The sequence below is a fragment of the Phyllostomus discolor genome, chromosome 10, assembly GCF_004126475.2.
Source record: "Phyllostomus discolor isolate MPI-MPIP mPhyDis1 chromosome 10, mPhyDis1.pri.v3, whole genome shotgun sequence".
NCBI lineage: Eukaryota > Metazoa > Chordata > Mammalia > Chiroptera > Phyllostomidae > Phyllostomus > Phyllostomus discolor.
The window spans coordinates 82,162,818-82,181,619 of NC_040912.2; the positions used below are offsets into that span (position 1 = coordinate 82,162,818).

The 18,802-nt window shown below is 43.5% G+C and overlaps 1 protein-coding gene across 4 annotated transcripts in view; it reads right to left on the minus strand.

Annotated features, from left to right (window-relative positions):
• DGKI (diacylglycerol kinase iota) overlaps window positions 1-18,802 on the minus strand; it is a 400,657-nt gene that overhangs the window by 64,672 nt on the left and 317,183 nt on the right. For 3 of the 4 annotated variants that reach the window (XM_036010940.1, XM_028525751.2, XM_036010941.1), the window contains 4 exons: window positions 9,834-9,903; window positions 7,604-7,644; window positions 6,595-6,722; window positions 3,765-3,887 (listed from right to left, as the gene is read on the minus strand). In XM_036010940.1, coding sequence (XP_035866833.1) covers window positions 3,765-3,887; window positions 6,595-6,722; window positions 7,604-7,644; window positions 9,834-9,903 — 362 coding nt within the window. The remainder of the gene's footprint in view (window positions 1-3,764; window positions 3,888-6,594; window positions 6,723-7,603; window positions 7,645-9,833; window positions 9,904-18,802) is intronic. The other variant, XM_036010942.1, reaches the window with a different exon arrangement.

An 18,802-nucleotide genomic window follows, 5' to 3' on the forward strand; every position in this document is an offset into this window, starting at 1 on the left:
ATGGATCTAAAAAACTGGAGTTTAAAACTACGAGAACACCCCCAGGAACCCCAAAGGGATAGGGTCAGCCTGAGTTTGGGGGGGAAAGGGTGCCTCGAGCAGACGCAGACCGGCTGCCACGGCGGGGAGAGGATTGGGGAGCGCACTGTGGTTACAGTTCTCTCAGTTCCCCGCATCTATTTTTTAACACGTTTTCTCATAATTTTGTCTCTCTTATTTACCTTTGTAACAAATCAGTTTTTCAAGTTTATTCTTGGTCATCTATTTTTGTTGTTGTTGTTTTTGTTTTATTCTCCCTGCTATGGATTTCTGCCTTTATCTTTATTATTTATCTCTTCTGTCTTTTTTCTCTACTCTGAGATTCTTTTTCCTGGCTTATCACATGGAATGTTTTATTTGTATGCCATCATTTTTTCTCTTGATAAATGGAGTAAGAGCCATAAATCATTCTGTAAATTCCACTTTAGTGCTTTCCTGCTAATTAATCTGGTAAATAGTATTTTCGATTCCAAAAATTAAAGATTTCCCTTTTGTTGTTTTCTATATAGGGGGTTATTTCACACTGTGAGTAGGAACATCCTACCCACTTGTTTTAACACACAATTCACCTTCTCCTAGCTCTGCATTGGCTGGGACTTTTAAGCTGAAAACTACAGATGTCAGTCGTACCTAGAATATTGCACTAATTCCTCAGGCCCTCTTCACATGCTGACTCCTAAATATTCCCAACAGGAAGGTAAATTTTGCAATACTGCGTAAAGTTGAAATTTCACATATACCTCGCAACACAGGATATATATAGCAGGATTTTCGCTGCATTTCTTATATAAAATACTAGAAATCAACATGAAAATGGATAACTAAGTTATGCCATGTTTATGATGTAACATTCTATACCAGATAAACTGGTTTAAAGTTTAATGTCAATATGAATAAATTTTAGAAATACGATGTTAAATGAAATGGCAAGTTCTAAAAGTGTATGCATTATAAGATACAGGTGATGGAAAGCAAAAAGATAAAACAAAACAAAAAAATCCTATAAAAGAACACACATTTTTATACTGCCCTGTGTAGTTTATGAATTGAAAGGAAGACCTAACATAAATAACATAAAGCCACAACTTGATAATCAGGACGGCTGGCACATGAGCACCTTTCATATAATTTTTGTGCATATTTAGATTGAAGCATTTTGCTGTATATTTAATAATTTTAAGTAAGTTTATCATGATTTTTGTTTCAATCTCTTTGTTAAGAGCCAAAATAACTGCTTTAAAATGAGTTCTCAACCATATTTACTTTTGGTTTCATCTTTAGTCATATACACATATTGCACATACTTTGTTTCCCTATGTTTTTCACTTAGCAAATGCCCGGGAGAAAAACAGGAACCAAAGTGAGGGTGTCTGGGGCCCCGGGGCTCTGAGTGCCCGCTCTCGCCCGGGCCCTTGGGGAAGATCGTGTGGCACAGGGCAGACAGTGTGGAGTTGCACGTCAAGGTAACCTCATTCGAGCCACCCACCGCTCTCGCCCTTGTTATCCTGGGGGGCCCAAGGCGGATATGTTAATTCTCGTGAGTCTCCGTTTATTTGGCTGCTAAGCGATGGTGAAATATAAATGCTGTTGAAAGAAGTAAAGATTATTTCACCACAGTGCAAAGCAAGTACAGTTAGGGGTCTATCAATACTCGTTGTTGACATTAAATCATAGATGATTATATATTTATATATGTAACTGTATTATTCCATAACTGCAATTATACCTATTTATATCTGAGGTGATGTCTGAAGGAAAAGAGATGTTCTTCCTAAGGAATTAATAAACACAATAAAAGTTTTTTAAAAGAATTCCTAGACAAATTGGGGTAGGGAATGGTATTTACATTTTTAAAAAAGTAATTTTAAAGAAAACAAGCTGTTTCATGCACATGTGTGCTGCAAGTCAAGGGTTCAGACACACACGGCGGGGACTGCTAGTCTCTGCCCCCCCCCCATCCGGCTGTCCTGCTGGGGAGACTCCAGGGCTGGGGCTGAATGTCTGCATGTTCCTTTGTCTTCCGAGTGGTTGGACAGAAAACATTTGTAAACAGGTTCAGCTGCTCTACTGTATTTAAGAGCTAAGGGAGTATAATGGCCAGGAAAACCGATAGCTGCCAATTGAAGATCAATAAAATACTGAGAAATCCCTGAAAAGACAATAGAACCCAAATAAAAAAATAAGAGTTGATGTGTTTATATAGTGTTTGAAAAACTTAGCTTACTTACCACTTATATAAGGTGGTACATTTACTTGTGATTCATGGAAAGAATGTTTATTCTTTTACAAACAATAACTTCACATATCATGATACATATGTTAATTAGTATATGCAGGAAAATTAGGGCATGGGAAACAAGGCTGACATCACACTCTACGTTTTTGATATAGCTAGTGTATAAGAACTTAAACACTCATCGGGTTTGTCTAGGTTTAATTTTTATTTCTGCAGCTAATTAAAATTCCAATTTTCAAACAAATCTACCCACAGCTAGATGGCCACTTTTAAAAACCCTTAAAGGGTATCTAACTCATCCAGGTTCACAAGCCTCAGTTCTGTATAAAAAAGAAATAGAAAAACACCCTGAATTGTAAGCAAACAAAATACCATCAGAAACTAACAGCATGGTTTAATTACAGAGGAAAATCCATAGTCATTCACTTTTTCCTTTCCACTCTTCCCCCAACAAAACAGGAAACAAAAGGTAGTATAGAAAAGCAATTAAAATGCACTCTAAGTACAATGAAACTTTAGCTTTAGATTCCTCATTTTTCTCTCCTTTGCCATATGGAAATTGCTTCCTCTCTCCCCATTAAAACCATACATTGCCTTGTGTCTTCAATTAACCCTAGGCTCCTAAGGAATCTTAGTACTCTTATTTCATAAAAATAGTAAGATTTCATGGTTACCTGGCCATTGTCCCTCTTCGATGAGGACCCTGGATCAGACTGGAAACCAGCCTAATTTCATGAATTGCAATGAACTTGCACAACCTCAGAAACAGGGTGATAGGCCTGAAATCCAACATCGGGTGTGACCGAGTGTGGCTGTGACCACAGACCGCACCCCACACCTGCTCTGGCAAGGAGGACCAATAGGAGGGGGGACCCACTGGACACAAACGTACCCATTCTGTTGCGACCTCCAACGTTCACCCCACTTCTGACCCCGATCAGACCTCAGAAGAGAGCACACCCACTACTCTGATCCGTGAACACGTGCTGACTCTGCCATGTGAACGGCACACTCCACTTCAGCCACCAAAGCCTGCTGGTGGCCTCCCACAGAGCACACACCCGCAGGCTCAGGACTGGACACAAAGGAAACAGCTGTGACAGCACGTCGGCACGTTCACACGAATGACAACTATACGTCACTTCCAAATTGCTCACGGTCACTCGCATGCACGTCTTCACGATGTGGTCAGCACAGAAAGGCCTGGCTTCTGGTGAACCAAACACTGCTGGGGGTGAACATGTTTACAGACCCCCATGAAAGGTCTCTGTGTGGCTCATGGGCTAGGGAAATGGAAAGCGAAGCTCCGTGGGGAGCTTGGGCGGAGAAACGTGAGCCAAGTGAATAAAATGTCCAACCACAGGGTGAGACGGTCACGAGACAGCATGCACACCACTGAAAAGAGAAGCTTTCCCACTGGTGAAGACCCCACGCGATGCTCTCCCAGGAATCACAGTGGCACACAGAAGAAGAGAGAGAGAACTCTTACTGGAGCCCACGGGAGTGGCTGAGATCTTTCATATCCGCGTCCTCATAATACGGAGTGATCATGCCCACTCCACTATCACTCAGCATGCGTTTCCGTAGCGCAGGGTTCCACCAGTCTGACATTCTGGGAGAGAGAAGGACACCAGACTTGTAAGCAAAGTCAGCCACGGGACGCGCTCCGTGCTTTCTCAAGACGACTCTTGTCGCTAAATGTGAGACGGGAGATTCCTCTTTGGTGAGTATATATTCACTAGGTACTTCACATTTATTATTGCATTTAATTTGCTCAACCGTCATGAACTATTTGTATGATTCTGCCCTCTTTACAGATGAGAATGCACACGAATTTCAAGACGAAGTCATGTGAAATGTCAACAGAAAAGAAGTAATGGAGCCTGACGCAGGAATGGGGGTTGGAAGATGACAAAGGCCGTCCGCAGTAGTGACTGCTGCACCGTTCCCGGCGTTGTCCAGTGTGGGCCACCGATGAGAAATAAGGAAGGACTGACTCAAGCACTTGTAGAGTCTCAGGCTACTTTATTTGTGGAGCCAGAGTTAGCAGAGGTCTAACCCAGGACACAGCCATTTCTTTTGGCCAGGACTTGACCAGGGCGAGCTTGGGTTTCCTCTGATCAGATCAAGGACGGATCAGATCAGAGGGCTGTGAATCATGCCTCTGCCCAGATCGGGTGGGGCGGGAGGCTATCTAGACTTCAGTTAGTACCTACTGCCTCTGGGTAGGCCTCGGCGTCTCACTTGTTTTCCCCACGACTAACAGGCTTGATTTATGGTACACGGACCGCGAAGGTGGCCTTCTCTGTTGCCTTCTGGAACACCCAGAGTTACATTAGGCCAGCCTTTGAACCTGTTGGCTTTCCCTTGGTGCCAACACAGCTCCGAAGTCACTAGCTCTGGCTTCTAAACACAGCTACGTATCTGTTCCATCCCACAGCTCCTGTCTTCTCTTGATGCCGTGCAGACTCAGTTTATATCACAGGCATCAGCGGGCCCCGGTAGATTGGGAGCTCTCTCACATAGCAGCAAGGGTCAGACAGACTGGAGAAGAGGGTTAAACAGGCACAAGGGTTATCAAGTGGGTAGCTTTGTTTATACTGAATAGATAGATATATGTGCACGCTTCAAGTATGCTATTTGAGTGCACGTGTGTGCTTTCCAGGAAAATCCTTATTTCAACTATTCAGCCTCCCCGTACCAGTCAACAGCTGAAGTTCATTAGACTTCAGAGGGCCGAGATTTTGGTCTGTTTTGATTCTGGTGCTCTTGTTCTTCAAAGGCTTACTCTAGTCCCTGACACGTAAAAAGCTCTAAATAAATACTTTTGAATTCTTGAAATAACCTAGAAACGCCAATACCACTCCAGTCATTCAATGTAAAGGTTACATTCATGGGCCCAGGCATCAGAAAAACCTGGAACTACATCTCAGTTTTTCCATTTATTTTCTGTGCAATCCTGGGCAAGTTACAAGGCTTCGAGGCACCAATTTTCTTATCTACGGGTTTAGGACAATAATAGTAGCAAATTAGCAGGGTCATTGTGAAATGATGCTACAGATGATTTTAATAACAGAGTATTGAATGAGTATCTATCAAGGGCCAGGAACTACTCTAAATGATTCGCGTGCATCAGTTCATTTGGTCTGCGATCAATTCTATACGTGGCTACTATTATTCTCATTTTACAGATGAGGACACCAGCATAGACCACTTAAGATGATTAAGTCACTATGGAGTGGTGGTAGGGATATAACAAAGGCATTCAGCACAGTATGTGGCTCATCATAAGTGTTGGCAGGGAGAGTTATTATTACACAATCTATATGCCTCAGGCTGCCTGGATATAGCAAAAAAAGGAGGAAGAGGAGAAGGAGGAGGAAGAGGAGAAACGTAATTGTCAAATCACCCGTGTCAATTTTTATTTGGCTAATACAGACATTGCTAATACAGGTAATGCAAACACTAGCGCTTTCCAGTCTGGCAGACAGTGTGGGCGTGGTGGGTAACGTGGGCTCAGACGCGACACAAAGCTGGACGGGAAAGAGCATTCCTACACAACCGCTCCCAAGGCAGACTGATGACGAAACCCGCCCTCCAGCAGGGAAGAAACACAACCAGCACACCTGTGCAGTAGCCCCGGCCTGTCCGCCGTTTCGCTTTCTTTGGTTTCAGTTACCTGGGGTCAACCTTTGTTCGGAAACATTAAGTGGGGACTTCCCAAAATAAACAGCTCGTGAGTTTTAAATTTCCTGCCATTCTGAGTAGCCTGATGAAATTGTATGTCGTCCCCCTCTGTCCACCCGGGATGTGAATCACGCCTCTGTCCAGGGTCTCCACGCTGTGTTCCCTATCTGCCCATCAGTCACTTGGTGGCTGCCCGTCTCAGCTATGAGACTGGTTACCACAGAGGGGGGGAGGGAGGGAGGGACAGATGAAGGAAGGGAGGAAGAGGGAAAGAGAACATTCACACAACTTTGATCATAGCATGCTGTTGTAACTGTTTTGTTTTATTATTAGGTATTGTTTTTGATCTTTTATTGTGCCTAGTTTATAAATTAAACTTTATCATAAGTATGTCTATACAGGAAAAAACATAGTATGTAGGGTCTGACACCATCCACAGTTTCAGAAACCTCCTGAGTGTGTGTGGGGGGAGGGGGAGTGTTGAATCATATCCCCCACGGATAAGGAGGGCACTGCTGTATTTTCAAATAGTTTGATGTCATTAGAAAGGTCAGTTCCGAAGCCAAGCAAGACACAGCCGGCACCCCGGGGCCGGTCTCACCGCCACACTGCCAACGGAGACGCGCACTCACCCTGAAGCTTGCTCCACCACCAGATCGGGCATTCCTGGCGGTGTCCCCGCCTGCTGCGACAACACCATATCTGGGTCCAGAATAAAAACCTCATCCTGGGAAATCTCCATCACAAAGTGCAAATGTTCCTAAGGAAGAGAAAGAGGTCTGTCAGACGACTGACAGGACGTTCACCTCTGTCACCTGCAGCCTAACAGCACAACGCGTGTCTTGGTCTTGGAGAATAATGAAATTCTGTGACATAGCAAATGACCACCGTGAGTTCTCGGAGGCCTGACCAGGGGACGTCCCTCCCTGAAGCAACGTCATAGCAAGAAGCTGGGGAGGGAGAGACGTGAATCCCGGTTGGGTTCCTAGTCAGCCAGGATCTCATTAGGTATAACCAGGTCTTGCCTCTTCTTCCCTAAAACTATCAAAGAAGGGACACCCACATGGAACAGTGTGACAGCCCAGCATGAGTGGACAATGACCTGGACTTCCACCCCCAGGACCTGGTCAAGGCTAAACGGCACTGTTAATAACTGGTTTCATCACTGGATTCCACACGGCACTTTCATTTTTCAGGGGAATTTGGACAGTGAGGACACGTGTTACCATTAGGCATAAGCATTTCATTTTCTTATTACCGAACTCTGGGAGGTGGTGAGTTGAAACTAAGTAGCCTAGATGTATACTTGAGGTCTCAAACTGTAAAAGGCATACAGTTTGACTAGGACATGGTATTTAAAAGTAGCAGTGTGAATAAAAATTTGAAGTGTGGCGTGGTGATAGTATTTACCAGTCTAGTTATCTTTTGTACTCATGTAAACAGTCAAGTTATATCATCTTCAGTCCACAAATTGTAAACCACAACAAGACAAATAAAAAGGTATAGCTTAGTCGAAGAATACCATTCTAAAATGTATCAATGTTTCTGTTTTCTGTGGGAAAAACTGGTAAGATTAGCTACCAATAAAGCATAGTTACTGGGGAATTTTTTACTTTCACAAGCAGGCACAAGGAAACTTACCTGAGATCTGTCTATTCGATAAAAGCGATCAGCAGAAGTTGCTAGGGAAAAAAGAAGTACATGGCATTCAGAGTGTTCTGCGACCTGGCACTCCGTCTGTCCTACCACGACCATCAGGAACCTTCCATTCCAGCCTTGCAGCTCACTGCAGCCCCTAAGTCGACTAACAAACCCTCAGTGCTTCCACACCTGTGCTGCCAGTATCTCACTGCCTAGAAAGCCCTGCCTCCCCATCGCATCTGCTAACCTGAGCCTTACTTGCCCTTTAAGGACCAACTGAACCGTTCCCCCTCTGTGAGGCCTCCCTCAGTCTCGTGCCCCCTGCCCGGGAAGGAACTCACTGCTTCCACCTCTCTGCACTTTGTTTACGCTCCCTTCACAGGTAACTGCTGGACTCGGCCATCTGCCTCTTCAGAGGCCTGTGCTTCCCTTATTCTTTTGTCTCCAGATATCAGGACCTCAAACAGAGCTGTGACTCCATGCATATTTCTTAAGTAAATAAAGCTAGAAAAATACAAAACCAAAAAACTCCAGGTAGCCAGACTTCCCAAGGAAGTGATTCTCGTTTTGGAAAAGATCTTGAAGAGGCAGAGCCAGGGACCACATCTGGTATCAAAGGAATCATTTCACCTTAAAGTCAGTCCCTAAGCTACGTCTGGAGAAAGTCAAAATAGCAATAAATGAACAAATTATATATATATATCTATATATGTATATAGGTATATATGTAATTTAAGCATTTGTAAAAGAGACTGGGCTGTAGCGCTGGCTTGCAAGCATCTTACTGGCTTGCAAGCATCTTGTAAGATGTTTGAAAAACATCTTACAAACTTGGGTTTCTAGAATTTATTCTCTTTATTCTTCATATTCAAAAAATTGTGTTTCTCCTTGCTTAAATCTATCTACCAGAGTCCAAATACCATAAATAGATCTTCCACATAGTACTAACTAAAGGGAAAAACTCCAAGTGCAAATAATCATTCAAAAATCATAAATGTTTAATGAGTAGCTTTTCTCCAAAGGAAAGGAACTAAGAAACCAGAGTTGTGGCTCCGCCCCCTTAAAGCAACGGAAGGGGAAAAAACCTGCCCCAGAAGGCATTGCTTTTTGCTCTTTTTAACCATGGTTATAATCACCTTGTAAAGGTTTCTAATAAAACTATTTGTAGAGTAAAACTAACATGTGCATTAAGATCATTACCCACCCTTGTAATTTTATCAAAGACCATGTATAGAAGGCATTGGTATGTAGAACAATTCATATACATTTTCCTAAATATAAGCCACTCCTCTGTGGGTACAGGAAAAATGTGATTTTGTCCCTCATCACCAGGGATCAAACAGCTGGAGGAACAGCAGTGTGATTTACCTTCAGAGGGAGTTGACAAGCCTTTAATGAAAACCTATGTCATGATTCACGTAGGTTAGATTTCAGATAGATGCTCATGCTCATCTTCATAATAGTGCTCATACATCATACACCCTGTCAGGCTCTCACCCACATCTCCATCCTCTCGGATGCATACACAGTGAAACAAAGAGAGCTCTATGATGAAAACCACGCAGACAAGAGACCTACTGGGTGGTAGGTACGCTGGGGAGCGTATAAGCAGGGATGGACTTCAATGTGGGTAACTGGACAGAAAAGTAGAGTTGAGCAGCATCTAGGGCATGAGAGATGCTGGTGATGGAAAATGGACTCGTTAACCAGTAAGAAAATAATGGGCCTATTGTGCATTCAGAGTCAAGCTCAGCAGGGCAGATATGAATGCAACTGAAATTGTCTATGCTTTGATAAGTATGTATCACACTGAAATGATGGTTTAATGAAGATAATACAAAAGTTCCCAAACATGCAAATAACATACATGTTGGTACCCATTCCATGGTTAGTGAGCTATTTGCTGGCCTCAGAGAGGCACTCAATATGTTTTAGGAGGTGAGGGGACGGGGGGAGAAAGCAACGAAGGGCAATGTCAGCCTGAGCAACCTGATGCTGAGACAATGAGCCGGAGGAGCTGACCACTTGCGTCCAGGGAAATGACTTCTGACCAGTGTGCTGCAACAGCAGCACGTCCACATCGTTGAGATGCAAATACCAACCCCGTGGAGCCACATGCAAGGTTTCTGAAGAGTCTTTTGGGAAACTCCAGGCCACGCCACCAGTGGCTGCCTCGCCCTGCTGCTTCCCCACCCCCCCCCACCCCTCGCTGAAATACAGAATCACTCACCGTCTAGAAAGCACCAGCGTGGGGAGAGTCTCTGAGCTGAGAGTGCCCTGGGGAAGGAGGTTTCTTGGTCCTGGAAAGAGACACACACAGCCTGTGGCTCCGTCTGGAGAAGCCGAGGGGCCTCCCGCACTCTACACCCTGCTGGGCCGCCCATTTCTAGGAGCGAGCATCCTGTCCTAAAGGAAGTTTTGGTGAGAGACCAAATCGTTTTTTTTTTCTCTCCCAGAAACAGAAACAGGGGATCTGCTTTGAAAGGAATCCTTGCACGTGGAACTTTTAAAAATGACGCCCACATAACATGTCTAAAGGGTTTTCAATTATCCTGTTAGAATGGGCAGAGCAATGACTTCCCTTGAAGAGCTTCTTTCTTTCCCTTTCTGACGCTGAAGGATTAGTGGCAGCTGGCTGTCACCTACGTTTGGGTTCTCCACATCGGTATGAGCCCTTCCCCTGCCCAAAGAAATCCCCGGAGATAGACACCAGCAATCCTTGTTTAACAAGGTGAGTCTAATGTAGGCTAAAGTTTGAGAACCACAGGCCAAAAGTTACCAGAGCAGCAGGGATACATTTTATCATTAAAAAGTCAGGGTATATGGTTTTTTAATGAATGGCCTCTGTAAATTAAGAAATTGATTTAAAAAAGAAGAAATTTGGTATCAGGGAAGATTGGTACCGAAATTTACATTTACAGATGTAGAATCGATATGACTATGGATACAGAGATAAATATATATTCCTGCTTTGGGGCTGACTCTGCCATCCTGCTGGTTAAGCTACATGAAATTTTGACACATGCTCAGCACCTATTTACATGAGAATTATGTTGAACATTTTTAAAATTATATTTTGACACCTGTGCTACCTTGTTTTTCAGAAATGTGAGGTTCCTACTATACTTTTACAAAACATAGAGCTACCAACACATCTCAGTTTGGTGTGAAATACAATGATACACTGAGAAATTTGGAAGATATTTGAAATATTTAGTGGCAACTATGAAAGCTAATAAATAAATGTATTAAATAGACATGGCCGTCTTCTCTAGAAGTGAAAGAACTTAAGCACCAAAGATACTTTTCTCAATTTTGATGTCAAATACGCTACAAGGGCCACCGTGGAAAAAAAATCCTAATTTCCCTAGGTTAAAATCAACTCGGAAAGAATACACAAATACTTGATTTATCATTTTTAAAACCTAAATGTTAATAATGTAGTGCTAGAATATTCAAATGAGAAAATCCTGGATACTACTTAGTATAATTTAATAAACGCAGATGGGTATGTTGCTTCAGCCACATGAATGCTTACCCTCAGGCCGGCAAAACAACACTGATATCCTTATACACCTTTGTATGTGAGGACATCTAGGTCTGGCAAATTTTATGTGTGCGCCTGACTTCTATTCGTTTATTTTGCCCATTTTCTGTTCAATTATTTATTCCCACTTTGATCCACAAAGCACTCGACATCTATCGACTTCCTTCCAGACGTTCTGTGCAAAGAGAACTTCATCGGTTTGCTCTGTGAACACACCGGTTGCCCCCGAGCTCCCTGAGCCACTGCAAACAGATCTGGGAATAGGCCAACCGCCCTTGAACTCCCTTATACTTTATGCTAAATTTGGAATGTCTACATGTCCGTGTGTTTTCCTGGGTAGAGGAATTAACAAAGGTTAAAAAGCTACTAATTCAAATAATCAAACACTTAGGTCAGAGACAATTCAATAAAAATAAAATTCTAATCAGTAAAATGCCTCAACAATACCTAGATGCACACGAATAGGAATAACTATTTCAAAGTTACCGGTGATCATAGTTTCAAACGAGGGGAGCTCTCTGAGCTTTGTAGCAATTCTATTGGTAGAGGGCTAAATTCGGACCCACGGATACCCAGAAGGATGCAACGAACTTCGTGCTTATTTCTATCCGTGGTCCCTCCCAAATGTTTCCCAGCCCTTTAAATGATGTGCTGTAAATTTTCCTAACGCTTCTTTATTTAACAAAAACAGACAAGAGGACAACCTATTTACACAGAGTTCTGGATTGCCTTAAGAATTGAAGTTAAACAATAATTTATTAATGAAAGGCGCAGGAATTTCACAAAAAAGTTTTTTATTGAAAAATAGTTGGACACTTTCCCGGTCCCCTGAAGATGGAACTGCAACCTTAGAAAATGGGTGGAGAAGCCCTAACTTCTCTGAACTGGCTCCCCTGACATGGGCCTGTATCTTCTCCCACCTTTCTGGAAGACTGCAACCCTGGCATAAACATCAACCAAAACTCTTGCGTGTCAACATGGGGACAGTTACTAACATAATGAGGTCCTATGTTAAAGGTCATTTGAATTTCCAAGGAAAAACATAGTATCTACCCAGTCTAGCGAATATTTATAATGCAGTGCAATTAAATTAGCTACTTACAAAATTTTTACATGTTAAAAAGATACATAAAAGCGGCGGATCCTTGATACAACCTTCCCTCGGATCTAGTGTGGCCCACACCTACATATGCAGACGGGAGGATCTCACCTGTGTGAGGACCCTGACGTTGGAGATTTGCCTGAAATTGGTGTTAAAATGATGCTTCGCTGTAGGAGACTGACAAACGATGAACCATAACCACACAACACACCAACACACTGAAAGAAACAAAGAAACCCGGCTACTAGGCAGGACCAGATGCTGGGACACCATCTACAAGATCTGAGGGAGAAGAGCAGACCAGACACCCGAACTCTGGTGGTGCCAAGGTTCTTGTATTTCACCTAGGTGGAAAAACTGTGCAAAAAGTACGTCTGGAAAACATAACAATTTTGTAGAACGAGATCAGAAGACTAGGAACGGAGATGACAAAAATGTTCCTGTCCATGAAGTAGTGTTTAAATATCATAGGAAAGACAGGTGGATAAATGGGAATTAAAAACAATGCAGTGGACTGTAGGTGACCCAGCCTCAGGTGACCAGCAAGCCCAGAGGCATGGAACTCTGAAGGCCAAGTACACCAGCTCTGAGCACCTGCCGATGGTGAGATTTTAGGCACGTTCCTCACCTCCTCTGTGCCTTGGATGCCTCATTTGGAAAATGGCAACCGTAGTATCTACTACAAAGGGTTCTTCTGAGGAGCAAAGGAAATGGCACGTGAAATGCTTAACCCATTGGCTAGTCCATGTTGACACGCAGACATAGTTATGCTGGACAAGTGACACTGGGGCAGCTGGGACATTATTTTACCTAAAGTAATGCTGACCTTGAACCACATAAGGAGACCACAGGACATCGGCCACACTTCTGACCGGATGGTTCAGATGGGGCTGTACAACACAGTGCATCTGTTATCAGAGTCTGGGTCTCAGGGGAAAGCAATGGGACAGACTCATACAAGTGGACACGAAAAAGAAGGACATCAAACAGAGGCTGAGATCACGCAGCTGTCGGTTTGGTGTTTGCAGGGTTTGTCTGCATCAGAAATTCCATGCCCCTTGTCACAGTACTAGAAGCTACACAATTGTCTTAAAGACAGGCTTTGTGTTCAAGGCTGAGCGTCTTCTATCGCCAACAGCAGTGTTTTCCAGGACGGGTTATCACGCTGACCTCTCCTCTTTCAATAACATTCCCCCTTCAACCGCAACCGCGCTCGCTAGATATTTGCTTCGTTTCACTGACATCGTTATCTTTTTATTTGCTAATTTAGTTGTCAGTGGCCCCAAAACTATCCATCGTTTTTATTCCAGGGACACAATGACGACCGGTCTCTTCAGAATGTATTTATTAAAGGTAACGGAGTGCCAGGTGTGTGCTCCGTGAGGCATGAAGAAGAACAGCGCATCGGCCATGTCTGCAGAGGGGCATGACACTCCGTAAGCCATCTGCAGGCTCCCAAGTTCCCTTCTTGCTCCCGTTCCCGGAGTTGCTGTATGTCAGGTTTATCAAACTTCTACTTCTTTTCCCTTGGGATGGTTATTGTGATTTTATTTTATCTCCTGTCTGTGGTCAAAGGTCACTGATTTCCAGGAAAGGATTTTGAGTCGGCTGCCCAGAGAATTGGAGTCTGGTAATGAATGGAAAGAGTGGAAGACAGCAGCTGCTGGGAAAGCTAAGGGAAGGCGCAACTCACATTTAAGGAAGCCCTTCCCTTTCAAGTGTACAGTTTGGGGCTAACAGCCCTGGGTGGGGGCAGACGTTTTCGAATAGTCCTGACGCCGAGGTAGAGCTAAGATGTGCCAAGAGCTACAATCCTAAATCAGACCATCCACTCACACAGAGGCCAGTTGTCATGACGTCACACAGAGCTGCAGGCTGCTGATTCCTGCTTCTCCTTCGAGGCCTCCACCTACAGCTTCTGCCCTGACTCACTTCCATTGTCTGGCATTAAAGGGTAATCTCGACAGGCTGTCAACTGCTCAGTGAATAACGTTTGGGGGACTGGTAATCACTCTTTCCTTTTCCTGCACTTACAGTATGTCTCCCCCTTTTTTTTAAAAATTCTGGTAATTTTCCATAAACATTGCTCTTTTGAATTCCTTGATGGTTCTATATTTAATAAACTTTAGACTTATCAGTCTTTTGCTGTTAATTCAGCTACAGAATATGTTCATATTTGGGAAATGCCCCCCAGCAGAAGGCATATAAAAGAAATTACTAGAATTTGCTTGGTTTTCAGGCTGCCTGGCTACTGTTGGACTTCATTTAGAAACATTAGGTTAGAGTCTCTTTTTGTAGGCTGATTTTAGCCCATATTCCTAGGCTTATTTTTAAGCCATATGCATTCTGTCATTAAGGAGTACAATCTAGCCCCTGTATAGTACCTATCCTGCCCTCTATCCCACTATTCCTCCCGAACCTCTTTTCCAGCACCTAAAAGCAAGCCCCGAATGACAAAGCAGTGTCGAGAATTCAAGTAGACTCTCAGAAGTACCCACGTACTAGGTGGTGGAGTTGGAGTTCAAGTGCAGAGCTCTTTTACCGGACAGCCCGTGAGCTTATACACCAGGTGTTACGGCTTCTAGAGGAATTAGAATTATTTGGGGTTTTGAAGAATTGGGGTGGGGTTGGCATTTGTATAAGCTTAAGAAAAGTGTTTTGACTCAGCTCAAGAAAAAATGTAAAGAAAACAAAAGCTGGGATAAACTTAATGGCTACGATGACCTCCTGTTCACCCCGGTTCAAGGGTTTTCCCACAGTGTCAGCTTTTGTGAACTGTCAAATGACTCTTCCGTATTTCCCATCAGACAGCTCACTGCCCGCTGACTCAGACGTCTTCCTCCCTCAGGTTCCACAGGCATGTTGCCTGCGCACTTTCCCTCCCATGTCACTCCTGAATAATCTCATAGAAACATGATCATCCTTGAGAACAAGAGTGGATCATAATCCAGAGGCAAGGAACTAACATTCATGTAAAGAAAATTCTGATTACAGAGCCTAGGTGACTTTGCTGTGTGTGTATTATGTGACTGTAGTTCTGACCTTCACACCAGAATGGCCAATACGAGTGGGTTATTTGGTGTGTGAGCTGGTTATCACTCCTGTTACAGCTTTACTTTCAAATCTGCACCGTGATGCTTATTGCAACACTCTTTACAAAAGCAACGTCTAAGAGCAGAAACTGCAGATAACCTGAATTCCCACCCACAGAGGTAAGGATAAATATATACCATGGAATGGAGCAGCAGTTTTTAAAAACTGGGTTAGAGCTTCATTTATCAGCAAGACAGATGTCCACAGTATTTTATCGTTAAAAATAAATTGTGGTATGATGTGTATAGCTAGTGCACAAAAAATATAACATACTTAAAAATATATATAATATACATATCCAGTTATGTCTGCATGTGCCACTGAGCACAGATGTGGGAAAGGTACAGAGGGGGCACGGCAGGAAGGTGCTACACCAGTGTCTGCTTTGGGTGGGGAGTTCAAAGCCAAGCAGAAGGCTAGAATTGTGTACAGTCAGAAAACTAAGATAACCCAAGATGATAAAACCTGGCAGACCACATGACATAAGCAATTAATTAGAGTCAAGAAAAATGCCTTAAGGAGCTTCATATCGAAGACAAATGCATCTTTGGGTGGACTAACAACGGAGCAGGAATTCAGTTCACAGTAGCTCAAAGCCACGCCCATGAACTTCTTTCTGACGTTCTTCACGCATGATGACCACAGAGGTGCCTAGGTTCTTATATACTCAAGACACCTGTGGTTCCTACGTCTTGCCTGTCCATACCCCTTTCTCTCCTACTCATGTGAGAGAATCAGAATGCGGGTGAGTGAGAGTGATGTCCATACAGAGGTAGCGCTGAGCTTGCTGCAACTCTGTCTATGGGTGAGACACTGCCCATCAGGTGGACAGCTTGCTGGGTCCGCACAGAGGGCTTGACACAGTGCTACAGTGGGTGGCCCTGGCATTAAGAAGTCCAGGGTTCAGGGGCAGCAGAAGGGTGACCAGCAGTGTAGTGTGGACCAAGAATCAGCTTCAAACAGGAAAGGGGAAGTGATAAAAAACAAAAACCAAGCCCCTCCCAGGAGGGCAAAGTTTGGCTCCAGGGGCCGGGCTTAGCTTCCTGGACCCTCTTAAGAGCAGGCATGGCAGTATCTATGTCACTGAGTAAGACTGGCCGGAAGTACGTTCGCTTTGTGACTGCTGAACATTGAAGGAAATGTACAGGCCTCATTTCTGAGAGAGCCCCCAAAAAACAAGCTTAGAAAGAGGCACCTTTCAGAAGCATCTGCCTGTAGACACTTAAGAAATGCGATTGTGCCGACGTCATTCCATTTCAGGAGGTACTCTGGTAATTACACAAGTTGCGCCCCTCCCACGTGGGTGGCTTTCGGAGCTAATTTAGGGCTTCCAGTCTCCTCAGCCCTCTCAAATTACATAATCAAATCAATGACTCATCATCAGAGAGGGAAGGTACTTGACTTGCTCGTTTTTTGATTTGTTATTTTTCTGCACATAAATGGTGTGATTGGGATGAATGCAACCGCCATTGCCCTGGAATGTAGGCAAATGATAAAACCTTGGACACACCGTGCTCCTTTCTGTTGCAAATGTATCAGCCCTCTAAAATTGCATGCTTGTTAAGTGGGTAATATTAAGAAATACTGCTTGTTTCAAAAGTCCCTGATATGTGAATTTTCTCTTTTGAAATATGTTAATAGAAAATCCACTGCTCATGCTAAAAATATAGCCCTAGGCACAAAGGCAAACCTAGTTCATATATATATTTATATATATTTAAGCCAAATGGCATGAATGATATGTAATTGATAAGGAAACTATCTGAGCCACTACTCGGCATGCACATGCTAAATTTGCCCTTAATTTAGACTCAATTGCTCAGAGTGGAGGCACGCACAATTTAATGAAGACACAGCAGCCCCATTACACACTCTAGGAGGTTATCCAATTATGCAATATTCACCTAGCATTGACCTATACTCGCTGTGAACGAAATATTCATTTTCTTTCATACAATGCAGGAAAGATGTAAGCAAAGACAGAAAAGAAGTCCCTTTTGGTTGGGAATTCCCTGCTTCGTTTAATGATGTCTGGTCAACAATGACTTCACCCTCCAATTTCTCTCTGGTTACCTATCCAAATTCTTCTTCTGCCCTGACATCTGCCATGCCCAATCCGCCTCTTTATTCACGTTTTCTCTAGTTTCGTCACCAGGCTGTGCACCAATGTCTCTTCATCCTCGGTGAAGGGACCCATCAGGGATGGTTAGAGATAACCATTTACGTGACTGTAATCCTCATCCATAGACTTGCTATTGCCATGGTCTTTCAAAACTCTCCACTGCCCACAAGTCCTGCAGCACAGTACAGAAAAGGGATGCCCGCTTCCAAAGCCAGTTTTGAAAGATGCATGGTTACAGTGTGGGAGGAGACGGAAATGAGAGACGTTCTAACATTGTCAAGAGCCCCTTTTCGTGTGTGAGAGGAAGTCCTCCATGAATGACAATAGCTGTGTGTGTGTGTGTGTGTGTGTGAGTGTGTGAGTGTATATGTGTGTGTGTGTGTGAGTGTGTGTGTTAGCAGAAGCACTGCCTTCACTAGCAAACAGACCTGGCCCCAGGCAAGACTCATTTTAATTCCGTCTTCAATCCATTTCTGACAGCTTTGATCGAGCCCAAAGGAATATTCTACATAATTCCTAGCTAAATCCTGTTCTTCTCTAACACAAAATAAATTAATTCCCAGAATGACTCCCTTAACCTGTTTCAACCCATCCATTGAAAGACTCTTCTAAGACCCAGAAAACAAATTAAGGAGCAACAAATTTCAAAGAATGGAGAGAGAGGAGTAAGGACAGTCAGTGCAAACAGAAGATAAATAAGTCAAATGTTTGTGGGCAAATACTGTTTACCTAGGACTAGACAGAACTCTGGTGAAATACAGCACAAACCTGCCTCCCAAAGGCAGCTCAGGTAGGAGTGTAGAAAACAACAAATAAATAAAAAGGGGGTCAAAGGACAAGCAAATGGATATAGACTCAGATCTGACCAAGAGTTTTTTTCTTATGGAAGAAGACGACATTGTTAAAGGATGAAAATTCTTTTCAAAAATGTTATATCTATTTTGAAATACTCCAACCATTGTGGTGTGAGCTTTACATAAATGAATTCTTAAAGAAATCACCTGGATGGATCCCTTTTTGAACCTACTATGAAATCCTATCATATTTACTGAAATCTCAAATTATTCTGGGAAGCACACTTCTGCCTGCGGGCTCCATCAGTTTCTGGTGGAGCCCTGTGCTGGGAAGGTGGGGGAACGCTGGGTGTCTACAAAACACTCTTAAGTGTGGCTGGTCCCACTGCTCCTGCTTCTCTGCGTAGTCTGCCTCCCCATATCTGCAGATGCCTTTTCCCTGCATTACTCTTTCTCTTCCTGCTCCTCTTCCCTTTGCCTTTCTGCATCCAGCACTGGCATCTGCCTGCGGTCCCCAGCCAGGTCCTGTGGGCCATCAGAA